General features: G+C 48.2%; 1 protein-coding gene across 1 annotated transcript in view; it reads left to right on the top strand.

Annotated features, from left to right (window-relative positions):
* The window catches only part of LOC110514564 (GDNF family receptor alpha-4-like), a 155,698-nt gene that overhangs the window by 64,783 nt on the left and 68,005 nt on the right, over positions 1–22,910 (top strand). Inside the window, exon 6 of the mRNA XM_036953844.1 lies at positions 7,530–7,639. Coding sequence (XP_036809739.1) covers positions 7,530–7,639 — 110 coding nt within the window. The remainder of the gene's footprint in view (positions 1–7,529; positions 7,640–22,910) is intronic.

Here is a 22,910-nt window from a genome sequence, read left to right as displayed (position 1 = left end):
AGGAGAGGGCTCAGAACGCAACCTTGTGGGGCCCCAGTGTTGAGGATCAGCGGGGAGGAGATGTTGTTGCCTACCCTCACCACCTGGGGGCGGCCCGTCAGGAAGTCCAGTACCCAGTTGCACAGGGCGGGGTCGAGACCCAGGGTCTCGAGCTTGATGACGAGCTTGGAGGGTACTATGGTGTTGAATGCCGAGCTGTAGTCGATGAACAGCATTCTCACATAGGTATTCCTCTTGTCCAGATGGGTTAGGGCAGTGTGCAGTGTGGTTGAGATTGCATCGACTGTGGACCTATTTGGGCGGTAAGCAAATTGGAGTGGGTCTAGGGTGTCAGGTAGGGTGGAGGTGATATGGTCCTTGACTAGTCTCTCAAAGCACTTCATGATGACGGATGTGAGTGCTACGGGGCGGTAGTCATTTAGCTCAGTTACCTTAGCTTTCTTGGGAACAGGAATAATGGTGGCCCTCTTGAAGCATGTGGGAACAGCAGACTGGTATAGCGATTGATTGAATATGTCCGTAAACACACCGGCCAGCTGGTCTGCGCATGCTCTGAGGGCGCGGCTGGGGATGCCATCTGGGCCTGCAGCCTTGCGAGGGTTAACACGTTTAAATGTCTTACTCACCTCGGCTGCAGTGAAGGAGAGACCGCATGTTTTCGTTGCAGGCCGTGTCAGTGGCACTGTATTGTCCTCAAAGCAGGCAAAAAAGTTATTTAGTCTGCCTGGGAGCAAGACATCCTGGTCCGTGACTGGGCTGGGTTTCTTCCTGTAGTCCGTGATTGACTGTAGACCCTGCCACATGCCTCTTGTGTCTGAGCCGTTGAATTGAGATTCTACTTTGTCTCTGTACTGGCGCTTAGCTTGTTTGATAGCCTTGCGGAGGGAATAGCTGCACTGTTTGTATTCGGTCATGTTACCAGACACCTTGCCCTGATTAAAAGCAGTGGTTCGCGCTTTCAGTTTCACACGAATGCTGCCATCAATCCACGGTTTCTGGTTAGGGAATGTTTTAATCGTTGCTATGGGAACGACATCTTCAACGCACGTTCTAATGAACTCGCACACCGAATCAGCGTATTCGTCAATGTTGTTATCTGACGCAATACGAAACATCTCCCAGTCCACGTGATGGAAGCAGTCTTGGAGTGTGGAGTCAGCTTGGTCGGACCAGCGTTGGACAGACCTCAGCGTGGGAGCCTCTTGTTTTAGTTTCTGTCTGTAGGCAGGGATCAACAAAATGGAGTCGTGGTCAGCTTTTCCGAAAGGGGGGCGGGGCAGGGCCTTATATGCGTCGCGGAAGTTAGAGTAACAATGGTCCAAGGTCTTTCCTCCCCTGGTTGCGCAATCGATATGCTGATAAAATTTGGGGAGTCTTGTTTTCAGATTAGCCTTGTTAAAATCCCCAGCTACAATGAATGCAGCCTCCGGATAAATTGTTTCCAGTTTGCAGAGAGTTCAACATACTACACTGTTGGATGGTCCAGTTCAACATACTACACTGTTGGATGGTCCAGTTCAACATACTATACTGTTGGAGGGTCCAGTTCAACATACTATACTATTGGATTGTCCAGTTCAACATACTACTATGGTACACAGTTGGAGGGTCCAGTTCAACATACTACTCTGTTGGATGGTCCAGTACAACATACTACACTGTTCGAGGGTCCAGTTCAACATACTACACTGTTGGATGGTCCAGTTCAACATACTACACTGTTGGAGGGTCCAGTTCAACATACTACACTGTTGGAGGGTCCAGTTCAACATACTACACTGTTGGAGGGTCCAGTTTAACATACTATACTGTTGGAGGGTCCAGTTCAACATACTATACTGTTGGATTGTCCAGTTCAACATACTACTATGGTACACAGTTGGAGGGTCCAGTTCAACATACTACACTGTTGGATGGTCCAGTTCAACATACTACACTGTTGGAGGGTCCAGTTCAACATACTACACTGTTGGAGGGTCCAGTTCAACATACTACACTGTTGGAGGGTCCAGTTCAACATACTACACTGTTGGAGGGTCCAGTTCAACATACTATACTGTTGGACAGTCCAGTTCAACATACTATACTGTTGGAAGGTCCAGTTCAACATACTACACTGTTGGATGGTCCAGTTCAACATACTACACTGTTGGATGGTCCAGTTCAACATACTACACTGTTGGAGGGTCCAGTTCAACATACTACACTGTTGGATGGTCCAGTTCAACATACTATCCTGTTGGAGGGTCCAGTTCAACATACTGTTGGAGGGTTCAGTTTAACATACTACTATGGTATACTGTTGGATGGTCCAGTTCAACATACTATACTGTTGGAGGGTCCTGTTCACATACTATACTGTTGGAGGGTCCAGTTCAACATACTACTATGGTATACTGTTGGATGGTCCAGTTCAACATACTATACTGTTGGATGGTCCAGTTCAACATACTACACTGTTGGAGGGTCCAGTTCAACATACTACACTGTTGGAGGGTCCAGTTCAACATACTACACTGTTGGAGGGTCCAGTTCAACATACTACTATGGTATACTGTTGGATGGTCCAGTTCAACATACTATACTGTTGGATGGTCCAGTTCAACATACTACACTGTTGGAGGGTCCAGTTCAACATACTACACTGTTGGAGGGTCCAGTTCAACATACTACACTGTTGGAGGGTCCAGTTCAACATACTACACTGTTGGAGGGTCCAGTTCAACATACTACTATGGTATACTGTTGGATGGTCCAGTTCAACATACTATACTGTTGGATGGTCCAGTTCAACATACTACACTGCTGGAGGGTCCAGTTCAACATACTACACTGTTGGAGGGTCCAGTTCAACATACTACACTGTTGGAGGGTCCAGTTCAACATACTACACTGTTGGAGGGTCCAGTTCAACATACTACTATGGTATACTGTTGGATGGTCCAGTTCAACATACTATACTGTTGGAGGGTCCAGTTCAACATACTATACTGTTGGATGGTCCAGTTCAACATACTACACTGTTGGATGGTCCAGTTCAACATACTACACTGTTGGATGGTCCAGTTCAACATACTATACTGTTGGATGGTCCAGTTCAACATACTATACTGTTGGAGGGTCCAGTTCAACATACTACACTGTTGGATGGTCCAGTTCAACATACTACACTGTTGGAGGGTCCAGTTCAACATACTACACTGTTGGATGGTCAAGTTCAACATACTATACTGTTGGAGGGTCCAGTTCAATATACTATACTATTGGATTGTCCAGTTACACATACTACTATGGTACACAGTTGGAGGGTCCAGTTCAACATACTACTCTGTTGGATGGTCCAGTACAACATACTATACTGTTGGAGGGTCCAGTTCAACATACTACACTGTTGGAGGGTCCAGTTCAACATACTACACTGTTGGATGGTCCAGTTCAACATACTACACTGTTGGAGGGTCCAGTTCAACATACTACACTGTTGGATGGTCCAGTTCAACATACTACACTGTTGGATGGTCCAGTTCAACATACTATACTGTTGGAGGGTCCAGTTCAACATACTATACTATTGGATTGTCCAGTTCAACATACTACTATGGTACACAGTTGGAGGGTCCAGTTCAACATACTACTCTGTTGGATGGTTCAGTACAACATACTACACTGTTCGAGGGTCCAGTTCAACATACTACACTGTTGGATGGTCCAGTTCAACATACTACACTGTTGGAGGGTCCAGTTCAACATACTACACTGTTGGAGGGTCCAGTTCAACATATTACACTGTTGGAGGGTCCAGTTCAACATACTACACTGTTGGAGGGTCCAGTTCAACATACTACACTGTTGGATTGTCCAGTTCAACATACTATACTGTTGGAGGGTCCAGTTCAACATACTATACTGTTGGATGGTCCAGTTCAACATACTACACTGTTGGATGGTCCAGTTCAACATACTACACTGTTGGATGGTCCAGTTCAACATACTATACTGTTGGATGGTCCAGTTCAACATACAACACCGTTGGATGGTCCAGTTCAAGATACTATACTGTTGGATGGTCCAGTTCAAGATACTATACTGTTGGATGGTCCAGTTCAAGATACTATACTGTTGGATGGTCCAGTTCAACATACTACACTGTTGGAGGGTCCAGTTCAACATACTATACTGTTGGATGGTCCAGTTCAACATACTGTTGGATGGTCCAGTTCAACATACTACACTGTTGGAGGGTCCAGTTCAACATACTATACTGTTGGAGGGTCCAGTTCAACATACTGTTGGAGGGTCCAGTTCAACATACTACACTGTTGGATGGTCCAGTTCAACATACTACACTGTTGGAGGGTCCAGTTCAACATACTATACTGTTGGAGGGTCCAGTTCAACATACTACACTGTTGGAGGGTCCAGTTCAACATACTATACTGTTGGAGGGTCCAGTTCAACATACTATACTGTTGGAGGGTCCAGTTCAACATACTGTTGGATGGTCCAGTTCAACATACTGTTGGAGGGTCCAGTTCAACATACTATACTGTTGGAGGGTCCAGTTCAACATACTACACTGTTAGAGGGTCCAGTTCAACATACTACATACTTGTCAAAGTCCAGTCCTAATCCCCAATTAAGATGTTTTGGGAGGACATGGACCAGTTCATGTTTGAAAACCCACAAATGTCACTGAGTTAAAGCAGTTCGTCATGGAAGATTGGGCCAAAATTCTTCTACGGTGAAGTTAGAGACTGATCAATAACTTCAGGAAGTGTTTGGTTGCAGTCATTCTAACTAAAGGTGGCACAACCAGTTATTGAGTGGAACGGGGCAATTAATTTTTCACACAGGTGCTTTAGGTGTTGCATAACTTTGTTGTGTTATTTGTTCACTCATGTTCCTTTGATCTAATATTAGTTTTTGGTTAAAGATTTGATAATATTCAGTACCAAAAATATGCAATATGAGAAAGGGGGCAAATACTTTTTCACAGCACTGTATCTGGGGAAGAGTATGAACATATTTTTAGAGTGTTGAAAGTTTCCAAGAGCACAGTGGTCTCCATCATTGGGATTAGCAAAAAATATAGAACTACCCAGACTCTGTCTAGAACTGGCTGTCCAACCAAACAGCAACCAGGCAAGAAGGACCTTGGTCAGGGAGGTGACCAAGAACCCAATGACCACTCTGGCAGAACCACAGAGTTCCTTGGCTGAGATGGGAGAACCTGCCTGAATCAGTCTCTATAGCACTTCACCAATCTGGGTTTTATGGGAGAGTGGCCAGATAGAAGCCACTCCTGAGAAAAAGGCACATGACAGCTTTTTGCAAAAAGGCACATGAAAGACTTTGAAAGCATAAGGCAAAAGATGATGTGGTCTGATCAGACCAACATTTAACTCGTTGGCCTGAATGCAAAGCACTGTTGTCATGGAAATTCTAACCAGAAAGGAAGAAAGGCTGTTGATTCTTCAAACAACAACTTTTTATTATAAGAATTGCAAATCTGGAGCGGTTAACAATCACTCAAAAGGTGCAGAGTTAAGAGCCCAATGAACAAGGGTTGGGTCTCAGCTTTTATAACATTTGTCTACGTGGCAGTTTAACAGATGTGTGAGAGCCTGGTGGGAACATAGTGTACAAACAAGTCATGACGCCAGTTTTGTTACTATCTAGCTGATGCTGCTCCAGCTAGCCTATGTTATCTTCATATCACCTCACAGCTGTGCCCTTGAAAGATACAAAAAGAATAGGATGGACCAAAAATTGGTCACTCTCAGACGGCCCTTTGTCTTTGGCCACGTGACTAAGTTACACTGAGACGAGAGGAAAAATACTTGCTTCTTCTTACATGACAGAAACATACAGTGGAAATGTACAGGTTTAAGGCTTATACAGCACATGCGCATAACAGAGTTTGTTATTGTCCCCACCATATTCCTCCCTTTTGAGACTAATTTCAACCTAATACTAAATTACAAGTAAGCATGTACGTAATAATTCATAATGTAAGCCAATTATGTCATAATCTAAGCAAAAATTCAACCAAGAAAAATATAAAACATTGTAGGAGAGGGTTTTCTTACACTAGTACATTATCTTTGTAAATGGCTTCTTTTGAGCCTCTGAGTTTTTTTACCTTCACATGGTGCAAAACATTCTTCAGGGAATCATCATTTATACAGTTACACAGGAGTACACTCTTCATCTGTACAAAGAGGACAATCATCACGTTGGCACTGTCCAGAGTACAGGGGTTCAGCATCGACCTCCTGCTTCTTCCAGCAATGTGGCGGTTATTGTTTGCTGGACTCCCGTCCTGAGCCTGCAGTTGGCTCGAGCTGGAGTGGCTGTTATTTAAGTCGCCGTGGGACTATGCTGGTGTTGCATACTTCAGTTGCATTGTGGCCACTTCTTGCTTTGTGCTGTTCTGCTCCTCCCAGGAGCCATAAAATGTCTGGCGTGAACCCACATAGACCTCTCTGTAACCTTTACCTCCATCTTGGTCGAAGGGAAGAGGAGGAGGAGAGGAGAAGGGAAGAGAATGAGTTCTATATGATGTTGATGATGAGGGACACAGGAGGGTGTTAGTGGGTATGAGGTATGGTACTGTATATCATAGTAGATCCATATGAGTCTAATACCCTTGGTCTAGCAGTCAGTAGTTTAATACCCTTGGTCTAGCAGTCAGTAGTTTAATACCCTTGGTCTAGCAGTCATTAGTCTAATACCCTTGGTCTAGCAGTCATTAGTCTAATTCCCTTGGTCTAGCAGTCATTAGTCTAATTCCCTTGGTCTAGCAGGCAGGAGATCTTATACATTTTGTTCTATGAGATAATCTTCATCAGCTAACATCACTTTGGCATTTATGTAATACAGTGTGGTGTGGGTAAGGCTCTGCATCTGTGGTAGCCATGAGTGGGTAAGGCTCTGTGGTAGCCATGAGTGGGTAAGTCTCTGTGGTAGCCATGAGTGGGTAAGGCTCTGTGGTAGCCATGAGTGGGTAAGTCTCTGTGGTAGCCATGTGTGGGTAAGGCTCTGCTTCTGTGGTAGCCATGAGTGGGTAAGGCTCTGTGGTAGCCATGAGTGGGTAAGTCTCTGTGGTAGCCATGTGTGGGTAAGGCTCTGCTTCTGTGGTAGCCATGAGTGGGTAAGGCTCTGCATCTGTGGTAGCCATGTGTGGGTAAGGCTCTGTGGTAGCCATGTGTGGGTAAGGTTCTGCATCTGTGGTAACCATGAGTGGGCTCTGCATCTGTGGTAGCCATGTGTGGGTAAGGCTCTGTGGTAGCCATGTGTGGGTAAGGCTCTGTGGTAGCCATGTGTGGGTAAGGCTCTGCATCTGTGGTAACCATGAGTGGGTACGTCTCTGTGGTAGCCATGTGTGGGTAAGGCTCTGTGGTAGCCATGAGTGGGTAAGGCTCTGTGGTAGCCATGTGTGGGTAAGGCTCTGTGGTAGCCACAAGTGGGTAAGGCTCTGTGGTAAGTGATGGATGTTGTATTCTGCATTCCTCCCTCCTCCTCCCCAGGTCCCGCTGGGCCCAGTTCCAGTATGACTGCCAGCCCTCAGAGCACGTTGCCAGCGGTTGCAAGCAGGACAACTACGCAGCCTGTCTCCTTGCCTACACCGGCCTCATAGGTAAGAACTAACACTAACAGGTTTGTTAATAATAGGCTTGCAAAACTGGACGGATAAAATTTGCAGATCGTGAGATGCTCCCGTTTATTCAAATGAAACCTGGGGGTAAGCTGGGTAGATGGTGGAGGAATGCAGGTGAGACAGGGGGAGGAAGGCAGGGAGACGGGGAGCAAGGCAGAGGAGTAAGGGGGGAGGGAGGCAGGTGAGTAAGGGGTGGAGGAAGGCAGGGGAGACCGGAGGAAGGCAGGTGAGTAAGGGGGGAGGAAGGCAGGGGAGACGGGAGGAAGGCAGGTGAGTAAGGGGGGAGGAAGGCAGGGGAGTAAGGGGAGAGGGAGGCAGGGGATACGGGAGGAAGGCAGGTGAGTAAGGGGGGAGGAAGGCAGGGTAGACGGGAGGAAGGCAGGTGAGTAAGGGGGAGAGGAAGACGGGGGAGGAAGGCAGGGGAGACGGGGGAGGAAGGCTGGGGAGACGGGGGAGGAAGGCAGAGGAGTAAGGGGGAGGAAGGCAGAGGAGTAAGGGGGAGGAAGGCAGAGGAGTAAGGGGGAGGAAGGCAGGGGAGACGGGGGAGGAAGGCTGGGGAGACGGGGGAGGAAGGCTGGGGAGACGGGGGAGGAAGGCTGGGGAGACGGGGGAGGAAGGCAGAGGAGTAAGGGGGAGGAAGGCTGGGAGACGGGGGAGGAAGGCAGAGGATTAAGGGGGAGGAAGGCAGAGGAGTAAGGGGGAGGAAGGCTGGGAGACGGGGGAGGAAAGCAGAGGAGTAAGGGGGAGGAAGGCTGGGAGACGGGGGAGGAAGGCAGAGGAGTAAGGGGGAGGAAGGCAGAGGAGTAAGGGGGAGGAAGGCAGGGGAGACGGGGGAGGAAGGCTGGGGAGACGGGGGAGGAAGGCTGGGGAGATGGGGGAGGAAGGCTGGGAGACGGGGGAGGAAGGCAGAGGAGTAAGGGGGAGGAAGGCAGATGAGTAAGGGGGAGGAAGGCAGAAGAGTAAGGGGGAGGAAGGCTGGGAGACGGGGGAGGAAGGCAGAGGAGTAAGGGGGAGGAAGGCTGGGAGACGGGGGAGGAAGGCTGGGAGACGGGGGAGGAAGGCAGAGGAGTAAGGGGGAGGAAGGCTGGGGAGACAGAGGAGGAAGGCTGGGGAGACGGGGGAGGAAGGCTGGGGAGACGGGGGAGGAAGGGTGGGGAGACGGGGGAGGAAGGCTGGGGAGACAGGGGAGGAAGGCTGGGGAGACGGGGGAGGAAGGCTGGGGAGACGGGGGAGGAAGGCTGGGGAGACGGGGGAGGAAGGCTGGGGAGACGGGGGAGGAAGGTTGGGGAGACGGGGGAGGAAGGCAGAGGAGTAAGGGGGAGGAAGGCTGGAATGACAGATGGGAGGAAGGAGAGACAGAAAGATGGAGAGAGATGGGAAGGGAGAGAGAGAGAAAGAGATGAAGGGAGTTGGGGAGAGAGAGAGACTGACGGAGAGAGAGAGATGAAGGGAGTTGGGGAGAGAGAGAGAGATGAAGGGAGTTGGAGAGAGAGAGCGAGAGGGAGATTGGAGTCTCTGGAGTGCCTTTTTGTGGATTTGGTCTGACATTGAATGCACTAAAAGAAAAAGCCTGAAAAGCATTTTACTCCAAATCTCGTGCAAAATATTGAATAGTGTAATTTTACCAATTGCAATATGTAGAAGTGAGGTTTGGGGTCCAACCTGTAATTACGATTGTAAGCATAGAGAGAAAGCCCCAATAGAAAATCTACATACAGAATTGTGCAGAATGATCCTTATTATCCAAAAGAAAGTACCAGATAAGGCAGAGCAGAACTTGGAAGATTCACTTTAATTGTAAATATAAAGAAAAATACTAACATTTTGGCACCATTTGAAAATAAGCCCCAAAACATCCTCACAATTCAAAGCACTAGAAACCCAAGAGCTGAACCCTGAAAAGAGTCCCCTATTATCCAAACACAGGGAAAGCAATCAAATTGTTAAAGAAATGAAAACTTCCTATTTGGGAAAATGAAACAAAAACACAAACAAAATTGCTATCTGGCCCTCAAGAGAACACAAATTGGCAGAATATCTCTACTTTGTCAGAGATAGAAAGCAGACACAGATCCTTACCAAATACAGCCTCAGCAACCAGCAATTGATTATTGAAAAAGGGAGGAGCATCTATGTGGGAGGAGCATCTACAGTGCCTTGCAAAAGTATTCGGCCCTCTTGAACTTTGCGACCTTTTGCCACATTTCAGGCTTCAAACATAAAGATATAAAACTGTATTTTTTTGTGAAGAATCAACAACAAGTGGGACACAATCATGAAGTGGAACGACATTTATTGGATATTTCAAACTTTTTTAACAAATCAAAAACTGAAAAATTGGGCGTGCAAAATTATTCAGCCCCTTTACTTTCAGTGCAGCAAACTCTCTCCAGAAGTTCAGTGAGGATCTCTGAATGATCCAATGTTGACCTAAATGACTAATGATGATAAATACAATCCACCTGTGTGTAATCAAGTCTCCGTATAAATGCACCTGCACTGTGATAGTCTCAGAGGTCCGTTAAAAGCGCAGAGAGCATCATGAAGAACAAGGAACACACCAGGCAGGTCCGAGATACTGTTGTGCAGAAGTTTAAAGCCGGATTTGGATACAAAAAGATTTCCCAAGCTTTAAACATCCCAAGGAGCACTGTGCAAGCGATAATATTGAAATGGAAGGAGTATCAGACCACTGCAAATCTACCAAGACCTGGCCGTCCCTCTAAACTTTCATACAAGGAGAAGACTGATCAGAGATGCAGCCAAGAGGCCCATGATAACTCTGGATTAACTGCAGAGATCTACAGCTGAGGTGGGAGACTCTGTCCATAGGACAACAATCAGTCGTATATTGCACAAATCTGGCCTTTATGGAAGAGTGGCAAGAAGAAAGCCATTTCTTAAAGATATCCATACAAAGTGTCGGTTAAAGTTTGCCACAAGCCACCTGGGAGACACACCAAACATGTGGAAGAAGGTGCTCTGGTCAGATGAAACCAAAATGGAACTTTTTGGCAACAATGCAAAACGTTATGTTTGGCGTAAAAGCAACACAGCTCATCACCCTGAACACACCATCCCCACTGTCAAACATGGTGGTGGCAGCATCATGGTTTGGGCCTGCTTTTCTTCAGCAGGGACAGGGAAGATGGATGGAGCCAAATACAGGACCATTCTGGAAGAAAACCTGATGGAGTCTGCAAAAGACCTGGGACGGAGATTTGTCTTCCAACAAGACAATGATCCAAAACATAAAGCAAAATCTACAATGGAATGGTTCAAAAATAAACATATCCAGGTGTTAGAATGGCCAAGTCAAAGTCCAGACCTGAATCCAGTCGAGAATCTGTGGAAAGAACTGAAAACTGCTGTCCACAAATGCTCTCCATCCAACCTCACTGAGCTCGCGCTGTTTTGCAAGGAGGAATGGGAAAAAATGTCAGTCTCTCGATGTGCAAAACTGATAGAGACATACCCCAAGCGACTTACAGCTGTAATCGCAGCAAAAGGTGGTGCTACAAAGTATTAACTTAAGGGGGCTGAATAATTTTGCACGCCCAATTTTTCAGTTTTTGATTTGTTAAAAAAGTTTGAAATATCCAATAAATGTCGTTCCACTTCATGATTGTGTCCCACTTGTTGTTGATTCTTCAAAAAAAATACAGTTTTATATCTTTATGTTTGAAGCCTGAAATGTGGCAAAAGGTCGCAAAGTTCAAGGGGGCCGAATACTTTCGCACGGCACTGTATGTGGTAGAGACAGAGATTCACTTCTTCCTCTACTGTGAGAAATACTACAAAATATCTCAATCAATTCCCAACTTTATTAAGGTTAAGGATACCCATTAGTTCCTGCTAAGGCAGCAGCTACTCCCGGGTTTTATTATGGATCCCCATTAGTTCCTGTCAAGGCATCAACTACACTTCCCGGGGTTTATTATGAATCCCCATTAGTTCCTGTCAAGACAGCAGCAACTCTTCCTGGGGTTTATTATGGATCCCCATTAGTTCCTGCCAAGGCAGCAGCTACTCTTCCTGGGGTTTATTATGGATCCCCATTAGTTCCTGCCAAGGCAGCAGCTACTCTTCCTGGGGTTTATTATGGATCCCCATTAGTTCCTGCCAAGGCAGCAGCTACTCTTCCTGGGGTTTATTATGGATCCCCATTAGTTCCTGCCAAGGCAGCAGCTACTCTTCTTGCGGTTTATTATGGATCCCCATTAGTTCCTGCCAAGGCAGCAACTACTCTTCCTGGGGTTTATTATGGATCCCCATTAGTTCCTGCCAAGGCAGCAGCTACTCTTCCTGGGGTTTATTATGGCTCCCCATTAGTTCCTGCCAAGGCAGCAGCTTATCTTCCCGGGGTTTATTATGGATCCCCATTAATTCCTGCCAAGGCAGCAGCTACTCTTCCTGGGGTCCAAATCAAATTGTATTAGTCACATGCACAGAATACAACAGAATACAGCCTTACAGTGAAATGCTTACTACGAGCCCCTAACCAACAATGTTGTTGGAAAAAAAATGTGGATAAGAATAAGAAATAAGAGTTACAAGTAATTAAAGAGCAGCAGTAAAATAACAATAGCGAGACTATATACAGACGGGTACCGATACACAGTCAATGTTTTTTAAAATGTTACCTTAATTTAACTAGGCAAGTCAGTTAAGAACAAATTGTTATTTTCAATGACGGCCTAGGAATGGTGGGTTAACTGCCTTGTTCAGGGGCAGAACGACAGATTTTTACCTTGTCAGCTCGGGGACTCGATCTTGAAACCGATCTTGCAACGCTATAACCACTAGGCTATCTGCGGGCGGCACCAGTTATTTGAGGTAGTATGTACATGTAGGTAGAGTTATTAAAGTGACTATGCATAGATGACAACAGAGAATGGCAGTGTTGTAAAGAGGGGTGAAGGGAGTCCTAAAGGGCAGCCCTATATAATGCAATACTTTTCACCTGGGTTTATTTAAGGTACTCTTTGAAGAGGTAGGGTTTATATCAGTTACATTACCTGAACAAATCAGTTAATATCAATTACATTACCTGAACACATCAGTTTATATCAGTTACATTACCTGAACAAATCAGTTAATATCAATTACATTACCTGAACACATCAGTTTATATCAGTTACATTACCTGAACACATCAGTTTATATCAGTTACATTACCTGAACAAATCAGTTTTAATATCAATTACATTACCTGAACACATCAGTTTATATCAGTTACATTACCTGAACACATCAGTTTATATCAGTTACATTACCTGAACAAATCAGTTTTAATATCAATTACATTACCTGAACACATCAGTTTATATCAGTTACATTACCTGAACACATCAGTTTATATCAGTTACATTACCTGAACACGTCAGTTTATATCAATTACATTATGTGTAATGTGGCAGGGCTTGCAAACTATTACGGTTTACAAAGGAAAGACAAAGCTGTGAACTGTCCAATGACGTGAGCCTACCAGACAAGCTAAATTCCTCCTATGCTCGCGTCGAGGCAAGCAGCACTGAACCATGCATGAGAACACCAGCTGTTCCGGACGTCTGTTATCAAGCTCTCCGTAGCTGATGTGAGTAAGACCTTAAAAAGGTTAACATTCACAAGGCCGCAGAGCCAGACGGATTACCAGGAAGCATACTCAAAGCATGTGCTGACCAGCTGGTAAGTGTCTTCACTGACATTTCCAACCTGTCCCTGACAGAGTCTGTAATACCAACAGTTGAAGTTGGAAGTTTACATAAACGAGTTTTAATGACTCCAACGTAAGTGTTTCAACCACTCCACAAATTTCTTGCTAACAAACTATAGTTTGGGCAAGTCTACTCTTAGAATGACTCACAAGCTGTAATTGCTGACAGAGGTGCTTCTACAAAGTATTGACTCAGGGGTGTGAATACTTATGTAAATTAGATATTTCTGTATTTCATTTTTAATATTATTGTACAAATTTTAACACAGTTGGGTAACTATATTACATTCCCATCACTGGGTAACTATATTACATCACTGGGTAAATATATTACATCACTGGGTAAATATATTACATTCCCATCACTGGGTAAATATATTACATTCCCATCACTGGGTAAATATTACATTCCCATCACTGGGTAAATATATTACATCACTGGGTAAATATATTACATCACTGGGTAAAATATATTACATTCCCATCACTGGGTAAATATATTACATTCCCATCACTGGGTAAATATATTACATTCCCATCACTGGGTAAATATATTACATTCCCATCACTGGGTAAATATATTACATCACTGGGTAAATATATTACATCACTGGGTAACTAACTATATTACATCACTGGGTAAATATATTACATCACTGGGTAAATATATTACATTCCCATCACTGGGTATCTATATTACATTCCCATCACTGGGTAAATATATTACATTCCCATCACTGGGTAACCATATTACATTCCCATCACTGGGTAAATATATTACAATACTGGGTTATTGTGACCCAGCACTGTTGGGTTATGTGAATGAAAGATTTTAAAAAAGGAACACAAAAAAACAAAAACTTTAGAAGCACAATCCATATTTCAAAATCACAGCAGCCAATTAAAACTGAGGAAAGGGGCTGAGGAAGAGTAAACAATTTACCCTCCACTCCCCCTACCAGGTATCCATTTACCCTCCACTCCCCCTACCAGGTATCCATTTACCCTCCACTGCCCAACCGGGTATCAATTTACCCTCCACTCCCCCTACCAGGTATCCATTTACCCTCCACTCCCCCTACCAGGTATCCATTTACCCTCCACTCCCCCTAACAGGTATCCATTTACCCTCCACTGCCCAACCGGGTATCAATTTACCCTCCACTCCCCCTACCAGGTATCCATTTACCCTCCACTGCCCAACCGGGTATCAATTTACCCTCCTCTCCCCAACCCCTACCAGGTATCCATTTACCCTCCACTGCCCAACCGGGTATCAATTTACCCTCCTCTCCCCAACCCCTACCAGGTATCCATTTACCCTCCTCTCCCCAACCCCTACCAGGTATCCATTTACCCTCTACTCCCCCTACCAGGTATCCATTTACCCTCCTCTCCCCCTACCAGGTATCCATTTACCCTCTACTCCCCCTACCAGGTAACCATTTACCCTCCTCTCCCCCTACCAGGTATCCATTTACCCTCTACTCCCCCTACCAGGTATCCATTTACGCTCCACTCCCCCTACCAGGTATCCATTTACCCTCCTCTCCCCAACCCCTACCAGGTATCCATTTACCCTCCTCTCCACTCCCCCTACCAGGTATCCATTTACCCTCCTCACCCCAACCCCTACCAGGTATCCATTTACCCTCTACTCCCCCTACCAGGTATCCATTTACCCTCCTCTCCCCTACCAGGTATCCATTGACCCTCCACTCCCCCTACCAGGTATCCATTTACCCTCTACTCCCCCTACCAGGTATCCATTTACCCTCTACTCCCCCTACCAGGTATCCATTTGCCCTCCTCTCCTCAACCCCTACCAGGTATCCATTTACCCTTCTCTCCCCAACCCCTACCAGGTATCCATTTACCCTCTACCTCCCCTACCAGGTATCCATTTACCCTCCACTCCCCCTACCAGGTATCCATTTACACTCTACTCCCCCTACCAGGTATCCATTTACCCTCCACTCTCCCTACCAGGTATCCATTTGCCCTCCTCTCCCCAACCCCTACCAGGTATCCATTTACCCTCTACCTCCCCTACCAGGTATCCGTTTACCCTCCACTCCCCCTACCAGGTATCCATTTACACTCTACTCCCCCTACCAGGTATCCATTTACCCTCTACTCCCCCTACCAGGTATCCATTTACCCTCCACTCACCCTACCAGGTATCCATTTACCCTCCACTCCCCCTACCAGGTATCCATTTACCCTCCTCACCCCAACCCCTACCAGGTATCCATTTACCCTCTACTCCCCCTACCAGGTATCCATTTACCCTCTACTCCCCCTACCAGGTATCCATTTACCCTCTACTCCCCCTACCAGGTATCCATTTACCCTCCACTCCCCCTACCAGGTATCAATTTACCCTCCTCTCCCCAACCCCTACCAGGTATCCATTTACCCTCCACTCCCCAACCCCTACCAGGTATCCATTTACCCTCTACTCCCCCTACCAGGTATCCATTTACCCTCCACTCCCCTACCAGGTATCCATTGACCCTCCACTCCCCCTACCAGGTATCCATTTACCCTCTACTCCCCCTACCAGGTATCAATTTACCCTCCTCTCCCCAACCCCTACCAGGTATCCATTTACCCTCCTCTCCCCAACCCCTACCAGGTATCCATTTACCCTCCTCTCCCCAACCCCTACCAGGTATCCATTTACCCTCTACTCCCCCTACCAGGTATCCATTTACCCTCCTCTCCCCCTACCAGGTATCCATTTACCCTCTACTCCCCCTACCAGGTATCCATTTACCCTCTACTCCCCCTACCAGGTATCCATTTACCCTCTACTCCCCCTATCAGGTATCCATTTACCCTCTACTCCCCCTACCAGGTATCCATTTACCCTCCACTCCCCCTACCAGGTATCAATTTACCCTCCTCTCCCCAACCCCTACCAGGTATCCATTTACCCTCCACTCCCCAACCCCTACCAGGTATCCATTTACCCTCTAGTCCCCCTACCAGGTATCCATTTACCCTCCTCTCCCCTACCAGGTATCCATTGACCCTCCACTCCCCCTACCAGGTATCCATTTACCCTCTACTCCCCCTACCAGGTATCCATTTACCCTCTACTCCCCCTACCAGGTATCCATTTGCCCTCCTCTCCTCAACCCCTACCAGGTATCCATTTACCCTTCTCTCCCCAACCCCTACCAGGTATCCATTTACCCTCTACCTCCCCTACCAGGTATCCATTTACCCTCCACTCCCCCTACCAGGTATCCATTTACACTCTACTCCCCCTACCAGGTATCCATTTACCCTCCACTCTCCCTACCAGGTATCCATTTGCCCTCCTCTCCCCAACCCCTACCAGGTATACATTTACCCTCTACCTCCCCTACCAGGTATCCGTTTACCCTCCACTCCCCCTACCAGGTATCCATTTACACTCTACTCCCCCTACCAGGTATCCATTTACCCTCTACTCCCCCTACCAGGTATCCATTTACCCTCCACTCACCCTACCAGGTATCCATTTACCCTCCACTCCCCCTACAGGTATCCATTTACCCTCCACTCCCCCTACCAGGTATCCATTTGCCCTCTACTCCCCCTACCGGGTATCCATTTACCCTCCAATCCCCCTACCAGGTATCCATTTGCCCTCTACTCCCCCTACCGGGTATCCATTTACCCTCCACTTCCCCTACCAGGTATCCATTTACCCTCCACTCCCCCTACCAGGTATCCATTTACCCTCCACTCCCCCTACCAGGTATCCATTTACCCTCTACTCCCCCTACCAGGTATCCATTTACCCTCCTCTCCCCAACCCCTACCAGGTATCCATTTACCCTCCACTCCCCCTACCAGGTATCCATTTACCCTCTACTCCCCCTACCAGGTATCCATTTACCCTCTACTCCCCCTACCAGGTATCCATTTACCCTCCACTCACCCTACCAGGTATCCATTTACCCTCTACTCCCCCTACCAGTTATCCATTTACCCTCCACTCCCCCTACCAGGTATCCATTTACCCTCGACTCCCCCTACCAGGTATCCATTTACCCTCCACTCCCCCTACCAGGTATCCATTTACACTCTACTCCCCCTACCAGGTATCCATTTACCCCCCACTCTCCCTACCAGGTATCCATTTGCCCTCCTCTCCCCAACCCCTACCAGGTATCCATTTACCCTCTACCCTCTACCAGGTATCCATTTACCCTCTACACCCCCTACCAGGTATCCATTTACCCTCTACTCCCCCTACCAGGTATCCATTTACCCTCCACTCCCCCTACCAGGTATCCATTTACACTCTACTCCCCCTACCAGGTATCCATTTACCCTCCACTCTCCCTACCAGGTATCCATTTGCCCTCCTCTCCCCAACCCCTACCAGGTATCCATTTACCCTCTACCTCCCCTACCAGGTATCCATTTACCCTCCACTCCCCCTACCAGGTATCCATTTACACTCTACTCCCCCTACCAGGTATCCATTTACCCTCTACTCCCCCTACCAGGTATCCATTTACCCTCCACTCACCCTACCAGGTATCCATTTACCCTCCACTCCCCCTACCAGGTATCCATTTACCCTCAACTCCCCCTACCAGGTATCCATTTGCCCTCTACTCCCCCTACCGGGTATCCATTTACCCTCCACTCCCCCTACCAGGTATCCATTTGCCCTCTACTCCCCCTACCGGGTATCCATTTACCCTCCACTTCCCCTACCAGGTATCCATTTACCCTCCACTCCCCCTACCAGGTATCCATTTACCCTCCACTCCCCCTTCCAGGTATCCATTTACCCTCTACTCCCCCTACCAGGTATCCATTTACCCTCCTCTCCCCAACCCCTACCAGGTATCCATTTACCCTCCACTCCCCCTACCAGGTATCCATTTACCCTCTACTCCCCCTACCAGGTATCCATTTACCCTCTACTCCCCCTACCAGGTATCCATTTACCCTCTACTCCCCCTACCAGGTATCCATTTACCCTCCACTCCCCCTACCAGGTATCCATTTACCCTCCACTCACCCTACCAGGTATCCATTTACCCTCTACTCCCCCTACCAGTTATCCATTTACCCTCCACTCCCCCTACCAGGTATCCATTTACCCTCTACTCCCCCTACCAGGTATCCATTTACCCTCCACTCCCCCTACCAGGTATCCATTTACACTCTACTCCCCCTACCAGGTATCCATTTACCCTCCACTCTCCCTACCAGGTATCCATTTGCCCTCCTCTCCCCAACCCCTACCAGGTATCCATTTACCCTCTACCTCCCCTACCAGGTATCCATTTACCCTCCACTCCCCCTACCAGGTATCCATTTACCCTCCACTCCCCCTACCAGGTATCCATGTACACTCTACTCCCCCTACCAGGTATCCATTTACCCTCCACTCTCCCTACCAGGTATCCATTTGCCCTCCTCTCCCCAACCCCTACCAGGTATCCATTTACCCTCTACCTCCCCTACCAGGTATCCATTTACCCTCTACACCCCCTACCAGGTATCCATTTACCCTCTACTCCCCCTACCAGGTATCCATTTACCCTCCACTCCCCCTACCAGGTATCCATTTACACTCTACTCCCCCTACCAGGTATCCATTTACCCTCCACTCTCCCTACCAGGTATCCATTTGCCCTCCTCTCCCCAACCCCTACCAGGTATCCATTTACCCTCTACCTCCCCTACCAGGTATCCATTTACCCTCCACTCCCCCTACCAGGTATCCATTTACACTCTACTCCCCCTACCAGGTATCCATTTACCCTCTACTCCCCCTACCAGGTATCCATTTACCCTCCACTCACCCTACCAGGTATCCATTTACCCTCCACTCCCCCTACCAGGTATCCATTTACCCTCCACTCCCCCTACCAGGTATCCATTTGCCCTCTACTCCCCCTACCGGGTATCCATTTACCCTCCACTCCCCTTACCAGGTATCCATTTGCCCTCTACTCCCCCTACCGGGTATCCATTTACCCTCCACTTCCCCTACCAGGTATCCATTTACCCTCCACTCCCCCTACCAGGTATCCATTTACCCTCCACTCCCCCTACCAGGTATCCATTTACCCTCTACTCCCCCTACCAGGTATCCATTTACCCTCCTCTCCCCAACCCCTACCAGGTATCCATTTACCCTCCACTCCCCCTACCAGGTATCCATTTACCCTCTACTCCCCCTACCAGGTATCCATTTACCCTCTACTCCCCCTACCAGGTATCCATTTACCCTCTACTCCCCCTACCAGGTATCCATTTACCCTCCACTCACCCTACCAGGTATCCATTTACCCTCTACTCCCCCTACCAGTTATCCATTTACCCTCCACTCCCCCTACCAGGTATCAATTTACCCTCCACTCCCCCTACCAGGTATCCATTTACCCTCCACTCCCCCTACCAGGTATCCATTTACCCTCCACTCCCCCTACCAGGTATCCATTTACCCTCCACTCTCCCTACCAGGTATCCAATTGCCCTCCACTCCCCAACCGGGTATCCATTTACCCTCCTCTCCCCCTACCAAGTATCCATTTACCCTCCTCTCCCCAACCCCTACCGTGTATCCATTTAGCCTCCACTCCCCCTACCAGGTATCCATTTACCCTCCACTCCCCCTACCAGGTATCCATTTACCCTCCTCTCCCCTACCGGGTATTCATTTATCCTCCACTCCCCCAACCAGGTATCCATTTACCCTCCTCTCCCCTACCAGGTATCCATTTACCCTCCACTCCCCAAACGGGTATCCATTTACCCTCTACTCCCCCTTCCAGGTATCCATTTGCCCTCCTCTCCCCAACCCCTACCAGGTATCCATTTACCCTCTACTCTCCCTACCAGGTATCCATTTATCCTCCTCACCCCAACTACTACCAGGTATCCATTTACCCTCTACTCCCCCTACCAGGTATCCATTTACCCTCTACTCCCCCTACCAGGTATCCATTTACCCTCTATTCCCCCTACAAGGTATCCATTTACCCTCCACTCCGCCTACCAGGTATCCATTTACCCTCTACTCCCCCTACCAGGTATCCATTTGCCCTCCTCTCCCCAACCCCTACCAGGTATCCATTTACCCTTCTCTCCCCAACCCCTACCAGGTATCCATTTACCCTCTACACCCCCTACCAGGTATCCATTTACCCTCTACCTCCACTACCAGGTATCCATTTACCCTCCACTCTCCCTACCAGGTATCCATTTGCCCTCCTCTCCCCAACCCCTACCAGGTATCTATTTATCCTCTACCTCCCCTACCAGGTATGCATATACCCTCCACTACCCCTACCAGGTATCCATTTACACTCTACTCCCCCTACCAGGTATCCATTTACCCTCTACTCCCCCTACCAGGTATCCATTTACCCTCCACTCACACTACCAGGTATCCATTTACCCTCCACTCCCCCTACCTGGTATCCATTTACCCTCCACTCCCGCTACCAGGTATCCATTTGCCCTCTACTCGCCCTACCGGGTATCCATTTACCCTCCACTCCCCCTACCAGGTGTCCATTGGCCCTCTACTCCCCCTACCGGGTATCCATTTACCCTCCACTCCCCCTACCGGGTATCAATTTACCCTCCACTCCCCCTACCAGGTATCCATTTACCCTCCACTCCCCCTACCAGGTATCCATTTACCCTCTACTCCCCTTACCAGGTATCCATTTGCCCTCCTCTCCCCAACCCCTACCAGGTATACATTTACCCTCTACTCCCACTACCAGGTATCCATTTACTCTCCTCACCCCAACCCCTACCAGGTATCCATTTACCCTCTACTCCCCCTACCAGGTATCCATTTACCCTCTACTCCCCCTACCAGGTATCCATTTACCCTCTACTCTCCCTACCAGGTATCCATTTACCCTCCACTCCCCCTACCAGGTATCCATTTACCCTCCACTCCCCCTACCAGGTATCCATTTACCCTCTACTCCCCTACCAGGTATCCATTTACCCTCCACTCCCCTACCAGGTATCCATTTACCCTCCACTCCCCCTACCAGGTATCCATTTACCCTCTACTCCCCCTACCAGGTATCCATTTACCCTCTACTCCCCCTACCAGGTATCCATTTACCCTCCTCTCCCCAACCCCTACCAGGTATCCATTTACCCTTCTCTCCCCAACCCCTACCAGGTATCCATTTACCCTCTACACCCCCTACCAGGTATCCATTTACCCTCTACCTCCACTACCAGGTATCCATTTACCCTCCACTCCCCCTACCAGGTATCCATTTACCCTCCACTCCCCCTACCAGGTATTTTTTACCCTCTACTCCCCTACCAGGTATCCATTTACCCTCCACTCCCCTACCAGGTATGCATATACCCTCCACTACCCCTACCAGGTATCAATTTACCCTCCTCTCCCCCTACCAGGTATCCATTTACCCTCCACTCTTCCTACCAGGTATCCATTTACCCTCCACTCTCCCTACCAGGTATCCATTTACCCTCCACTCTCCCTACCAGGTATCCATTTGCCCTCCACTCCCCAACCGGGTATCCATTTACCCTCCTCTCCCCCTACCAAGTATCCATTTACCCTCCTCTCCCCAACCCCTACCGTGTATCCATTTAGCCTCCACTCCCCCTACCAGGTATCCATTTACCCTCCACTCCCCCTACCAGGTATCCATTTACCCTCCTCTCCCCTACCGGGTATTCATTTACCCTCCACTCCCCCAACCAGGTATCCATTTACCCTCCTCTCCCCTACCAGGTATCCATTTTCCCTCCTCTCCCCCTACCAAGTATCCATTTACCCTCCTCTCCCCAACCCCTACCGTGTATCCATTTAGCCTCCACTCCCCCTACCGTGTATCCATTTACCCTCCTCTCCCCTACCAGGTATCCATTTACCCTCCACTCCCCAAACGGGTATCCATTTACCCTCCTCTCCCCTACCGGGTATTCATTTACCCTCCACTCCCCCAACCAGGTATCCATTTACCCTCCTCTCCCCTACCAGGTATCCATTTACCCTCTACTCCCCCTACCAGGTATCCATTTACCCTCCACTCCCCCTAACGGGTATCCATTTACCCTCCACTCCCCCTACCAGGTATCCATTTACCCTCCACTCTTCCTACCAGGTATCCATTTACCCTCCACTCTCCCTACCAGGTATCCATTTGCCCTCCACTCCCCAACCGGGTATCCATTTACCCTCCTCTCCCCCTACCAAGTATCCATTTACCCTCCTCTCCCCAACCCCTACCGTGTATCCATTTAGCCTCCACTCCCCCTACCAGGTATCCATTTACCCTCCTCTCCCCTACCGGGCATCCATTTACCCTCTCCTCTCCTCCTACCGGGCATCCATTTACCCTCCACTCCCCCTACCGGGTATCCATTTACCCTCCACTCCCCCTACCAGGTATCCATTTACCCTCCACTCTCCCTACCAGGTATCCATTTGCCCTCCACTCCCCAACCGGGTATCCATTTACCCTCCATTCCCCCTACCAGGTATCCATTTGCCCTCTACTCCCC

This window comes from Oncorhynchus mykiss, chromosome 19, assembly GCF_013265735.2.
Source record: "Oncorhynchus mykiss isolate Arlee chromosome 19, USDA_OmykA_1.1, whole genome shotgun sequence".
Lineage (NCBI taxonomy): Eukaryota > Metazoa > Chordata > Actinopteri > Salmoniformes > Salmonidae > Oncorhynchus > Oncorhynchus mykiss.
This window is presented reverse-complemented; position numbering and strand designations above follow the sequence as displayed.